We start from the raw sequence: 5,944 nt of genomic DNA, 5'->3' as shown, positions 1-5,944 counted from the left end.
CAATATCTTATTTGAAGAATCTTAAGTCAATTCATGGCGGCACGGTGGACGACTGGTTAGAGCGCCTGCCTCACAGTTCTGAGAACCCGGGTTCAATCCCCGGCCCCGCCTGTGTGGAGTTTGCATGTTCCCCCCGTGCCTGTGTGGCTTTCCTCCGGGCGCTCCGCTTTCCTCCCACATCCCAAAGACATGTGTGGTAGGTTAATTGACGATTCTAAATTGCCCCTAGGTGTGAATGTGAGTGCGAATGGTTGTTTGTTTATATGTGCCCTGCGATTGGCTGGCGACCAGTTCAGGGCGTAGCCCGCCTCCTGCCCGATGATAGCTGGGATAGGCTCCGGCAAGCCCGCGACCCGCGTGAGGAGAAGCGGCTCAGAAAATGGATGGATGTCAATTCATACTAAGATGGTTTGTCCCTAAAATATGTGACAATATTGCTCCACATTTACCTCGTTTAATTTACAACCTGATTGTTAATGTTGCCGAACAAAATTTAATGCATTGGCATTCATTTCATCCTTATTACTCTAAAATGACTTTTTGTATTATTATTTTTCTCCGCTCTGTGTTGTGATTGAAGTTAATAGTTGTCTTTATCAAGGGTTAGGGTTGGATGGATGGATGGATTTTGCTTTGATTGTATTTCCTTTTGAATGTGGTATTTTGGGAGCCTTGCAGCCCAAATGTCGCATCTCAAGGTTTTAGCGCGCGCAAAGGAAGAATTTTCAAGAGCAGCGAGATCAATTCACGAGGTGCGCGCGTGTCGTTCGCCGGCGTTCGCTTTTCTTTTGGGCACCCGACGGCCGAGCCGGATACCGAAAGTCCGAAGGGCGAACCTTGAGCAGCGGGTGGATCTTGTCGACGGGCAGCGCCAACGGGTTCCTCCTCTTCCTCTTCTCGATGGCGGCCTGGGCGTCGGCGATGGCCCACTTGTCGATGGGGTGAGGGAAGCTCTTCTGGACCCGCTCCTGATGGGACCGAACGCACGCACGGGAGCAGCGTGGGTCATGTGATGTGCTGTCCGTGTGTGTGCGTGTGCGTGTGTGTGTGGGTGTGTGCGCGTCACCTCCACGTCCTGCACGCTGCGAGGCTGCGCCTGGCACAACATGTTGAGCAGCAGCAGGATCAGCTCCTCGATGTACTGCAGCGCCTCCTGCTGGGACGCCAGGTTAGGGTGCACCTGCTTCAGCACCTGAGCCACGCACACACACCATCAGCGGCCGGCGATCGGTTGGCGTGCGATACGAGCGTGGTACACACGATGACACGCTCCATTTTCCTGTCATACCGTGACGTCACTCGCCACACAAGGCGGCGAAACAGGAGCACAGAAGCGGAAGTACCCGACGAGTGTGTGTTTTTTTGTGTGCGCGCGCTACCTTGTCCAGGGAGGGCACCAGCAGGCCTCTCCATTTGGCGGCGTTGTCGTCGCTGAAGAAGTCGTACTGCTGCTGGGCCGCCTGCATGATGAGGGCGTGCGGGCGGCCTTTACGTGGACGGATGCCGGTGGCTTCCGGCGGAGACGGGAGCCACGGCACATCCAGCCGAAAGCATCCTCCGAGCCAGGGGTGACGCCGCTAGTTCGCCGCTAGCCGCCGTCCAGCTAGGCGGCTAAGTGGACGCTCTGCCTGCTTGTGTGCGTGTGTGTGTTCACCGGGAGGAGGTTAGCATGTTTTCCGCTCCATGCTAACGGCTCGTCAGTAGACCTCTATCCTGCTCGGTTCGTTTGGGCTTCCCGGACTTTACCCGGTCACGGCGGAGACGAGGTGAGGGTTCGGGACGAGAGACTTCCCGGTGAGGAGGTGTAGGCCGGCACATGAGCGTCCGGCCGTGGCCCGCGGATTCCGTCCGAGCGGCCGGCGGTGATGTGGAAGCTCGCTCGCTCGGTTCCGTCTGCAGTCTGTTGACTCCCGGGTGAGCCCGTCAGTCGCGCATGCGCAGTGACGCCGTGACCCGTTCCCGGCGATGTCTTTAATTTTATTTTATTTTTCTCTCGTCACCACTGGCGTTTCTCTACTTTGTTTCTGTTTTTTTGTCCTTGTTAGCTGATGTTTATATAATGTTTCGCCATTTTGTTTCTTGTACATTGCACTACTTTTACGTTTCTTGTTCAATAAAGATCGGGAAAAAAAAAAAAAAGCCCGGCAAGATGCTGCCAGGGGGACAGCCCGGGATGCTGCCCCCGGTGGCCAACTTGATTACGGCAACTGGAAACAGCATCGAATCGACGACGCTGGACCGTCAACCCCCGCATGTTCGCGGTTCGGCACGATCGCGTTTCACGAGGGAGCGATCAGCCCTAATTTGCTGAAAAACTAACCTCCCCCAAAAAATGTTTTTGTCTGTTTGAGACTGGTCGAATGTCTGGCAACCAGTTTACATTTTCAGCGCAACATTTTTATTGGCGCAAACAACTGAAAAAGAAAAGCGGCCGAAATGAGTTTCCTCCGCAGGGTGTCCGTCTCTCCCTTAGAGAACGGGCGAGAAGCTCGGTCATCGGAGTCGAGCCGCTGGTCCTCCGCATCGAGAGGAGCCGGATGAGGTGGCCGGGGCATCTGATTCGGACGCCTCCCGGGTGAGGTGTTCCGGGCACGTACCGCCGGGAGGAGACCCCGGGGACGACCCGGGACAACGCCGGAGAGACGACGTCTTTCGGCTGGCCCGGGAACGCCTCGGGATCCCCCCGGAAGAGCTGGAGGAAGTGGCCGGGGAGGCGTCCCTGCTAAAACTACCGCCCCCGCGACCCGACCTCGGATAAGCGGTAGAAAATGGATGGCTGAAAAAGAAAATTGCAGAAAAACGATAAAGTGGCACAAACTCGACATACGCGTGCCCTGACTTCTGTTTTTTTCCCAGATACAAGCAGTCGCCGCACAGACCATTTATTTTTTTTTATTTTTTTTGCTGACTCACGAGCGCAAACTCGAGATAAGAGCAGGGGGGCGGCTAGCGTCTGGAAGAGCTCCTAAATCGGGTGACGCGCACGTCAAGTTTGTGCTGCTGAATTTCAACTGCGCCTCTTGTTCAAAGGTCAAAGACAAGCCAAATATCACGTTCCATTTATTGAAGACCAGTCCTCCAAACGGCTCCCACGTTCCAGTTGAACGAGGAGGAGAAGAGCGACCGACCCACAACTACGACCACATTCGGATTCAAATCCGGCACACCTGACCCGCTGTGTGTGTGAGTTTTGGTGTGTGTGTGTTTCTGTTCATGTTTTGTGTGTCCTCGTGTTGTTTTGATTTGTGTGTTTGTGTTCATGTGTGTTGTGTTCTTTTGTGTTTGTATGTTTTTGGGTTTGTTCATGTTTTGTCTTGATTTGTGTGCGTGTTGTTTTGTGTGTGTGTTCATTTGGCCGTGAGCGCAAGGCTCAAATTAGGCGGTCTCGCATCGCAGTTTGCGGGTTTAAATGAACGTTTTTGAAAAAACACAAAAAAGCACAACTGCGAATTAGAGTTTTGCCACGGCGAGCCGACGGAGAGCGGCACGGCCGCATCCTGAGCCATCGTTAGCGGGTTCGCGGAATATCGCCGGACAGGTGTCGGCTCTGTCCGCCGCTCCGCAGCCTGGCGCGTAGCACACAATAGACACACTTAAGGGAAAGTGAACTGTTTGTTTGCTAGCAAGCAAGCTAACATGCTAACAACTAAATAGCTAGCTCCACCGCGGCAACGTCGTCTGAAACTTCAGCACTTTGCTCTGAGTTGTTGTGCGTGTAGGCCCCAATTAACACACACACACACGGAAGATAATGTTTATTAAGCATAACCTCAGCCAGTAGTCGACGACAGCGAAGTTAGCGAACGCGTGTTTGATTGAAAGCTGAAGGGCTCGTTCGTCTTCAGCGGACCCGCTGCAGTCTTGCAGCTTGAGGGCTTTGACTTACTTTACTTTTCAGGATTTCAGAGGCAAAAAAAACCAACAACATAGTATCGTTTATCAAGATATTTTTTTAGGAAAATATATCGTCTTAAAATGTGTTATTGTGACAGGCAGGCCTAGTGAAAAACATGGCAAATGTGGCAAGAGAGGAATAAGAGTCAAATTGATCGTGTCCCCAAACAGAGGAGGGGTTTTATAAAGTCAGATGAAGGAAATACTTGTTTTCTCTCGAGGTTTCTTCATTTTAGTTTGAACAAATTCAACACTTTCAAAATTTGCCAGGAGCCTAATGTATTCATGTCGCAAAATGCTAGCTGCTTAAGCCAAGATGCACGAGGGCTGTTCATGCGTTTTTTAAATTGATACCCAATCTTTTAAGCACAATGTGAAATTAAGAAATAAAAACTGTTGATTATATAAAAAAGAAACCAATTAGGCATATGTTATTAAGTGAAAGTACATATTTTCTCTTTTGGTATTCAAAATTCCTCTTGAACCAAGTAAAAATGTAATTTATCCAAATACTCAATTGTTAGATACATTTTCAGTAGGATGCTCGACTACTAAAATATTCATTCGCTGCAGTCGTACATTCAACTCCCTCGTTATATTGTCGAATTTGAAATGTTTCATAAAATCCTTGCTTCTGTTCCCTATGCGATTAAGATGCAAAAAATTGCTCCTCAAATGAAGAAATAATTCGCTCCTCAAAGAATTCTTTTGTATTTCGAGCCTTGGCGTGTGTGTTAACTTGTGCGTGCGTGTGTGTGTGTGTGTCAGTGGCCCCCAAATATATTTGTCGAGGGCGGGCGAGCGACGCACAGCCGGCGTCGATGCCCCCTCAAGACGATCGTCTACGGGACCTTTATGCCGCTGAAGCGATGGTCGGGGGGGGGGGGTCTGCGGGCGGATGGCCGGGGCCGCCGCTATGTGTTGATGAGTGTTAATTTGTGTGTGTGCGCATGCAGGCGCCGTGGCGCAGCGGCTAAGCATGCGCCCTGCGACCGGAGGCTCGCCGGTTCGTATTCCCGTCCGAGCGCGTCATTGCCTACGAGCGAATGCGGTTGGATGTTTGGTGGTGGCCGTAGGAGCAGAATGGCAGCCGCGCTTCTGCCCCCTGCAGTGAATCTGTGCAATTGTAAAGCGTCTTGGAGTGTCTACAAACGCACCGCATAAGTATAAAGCATTATTATTATTATGAATATGATTATTGTTGGGGTGTTAATATGGGCATGTTTTTGTGTTAATTTGTGAGTGTGTTAATTTGTGTGTCTCTGCCAATTGACCGTCTGTTGTCGCACTCGAGCGGCTCCAACTACCGGAGACAAATTCCTTGTGTGTTTTTGACATACTGGGCAAATAAAGATGATTCTGATTCTGATGTAGTGTGCGAATGTGTGTGAGTGTTTGCATGCATGTTAATGCGTGTGCGTCCTATCAGCCGCCCGGCTTGCGTGTCCGCATCCCGCATTCCCATCAAGCGCGTACCGTCCCCTTAAAAGCCCTGCCGTGAGTGTGTCAAATAAAGGGTTGCCATGGTAACAGCAGGTAAACAAATGGAATCGTCAGGACTTGAACAAGCGTCCCCACCCACTTCCTCTTGTGGCCACGCCAAGGAAGATGATGTCATCAAAGACGTGTGCTCCCCACTCAATATCAACAGTTTTTTCCAAGGCAACATTTTTGTTTTTGTTTTATTTTTTTGTTAGTATGCAGGCAAGTTGGAATTTGGAGTTGTGCGTCTTCAGTGTTGTACCACAACACGCCAGGTGGCAGCACTGAGCTCCACTGGAAGAGATGCAAGACGACGTACATTCTGTTTGCATGTAGCTGTTGTTTTGAGGTTTAGAACTACCCTTCATTTGGCTCATTTTCAATAGCCCATCTATGGCGTTTCACATTATAGGTTAGCATTAAGCTAGCAGACTTTGGTTAGACTACCCAAATATGTGGCGTGTGGTAATGTGCGTCTATATAATTGTGTGCGAGTGCGCGTGTTTTTCATTAGCCGTCTATGCCATTTCGCGTCATACGTTAGCATGAAGCTAGTCGACCAACGGTG

At 50.5% G+C, this 5,944-nt stretch overlaps 1 protein-coding gene across 3 annotated transcripts in view; it reads right to left on the bottom strand.

Moving 5' to 3' along the window:
• The window catches only part of LOC133403931 (son of sevenless homolog 1-like), a 37,572-nt gene extending 35,632 nt beyond the window's left edge, over window positions 1–1,940 (bottom strand). For all 3 annotated transcript variants that reach the window (XR_009768758.1, XM_061679381.1, XM_061679380.1), the window contains exons 1-3: window positions 1,380–1,940; window positions 1,067–1,192; window positions 837–968 (exon numbers count right to left, since the gene is read on the bottom strand). Coding sequence is in view for 2 of the 3 variants with exons in the window: in XM_061679381.1 (XP_061535365.1) it covers window positions 837–968; window positions 1,067–1,192; window positions 1,380–1,466 (345 nt within the window). In the remaining variant the exon portion in view is untranslated. The remainder of the gene's footprint in view (window positions 1–836; window positions 969–1,066; window positions 1,193–1,379) is intronic.
• Between the last annotated feature and the right edge of the window lie 4,004 nt (window positions 1,941–5,944).

Source organism: Phycodurus eques, chromosome 6, assembly GCF_024500275.1.
Source record: "Phycodurus eques isolate BA_2022a chromosome 6, UOR_Pequ_1.1, whole genome shotgun sequence".
In the NCBI taxonomy this organism is placed as follows: domain Eukaryota; kingdom Metazoa; phylum Chordata; class Actinopteri; order Syngnathiformes; family Syngnathidae; genus Phycodurus; species Phycodurus eques.
Note: the sequence above shows the minus strand (reverse complement) of the source record. Positions and strands in the feature narration are given on the sequence as shown.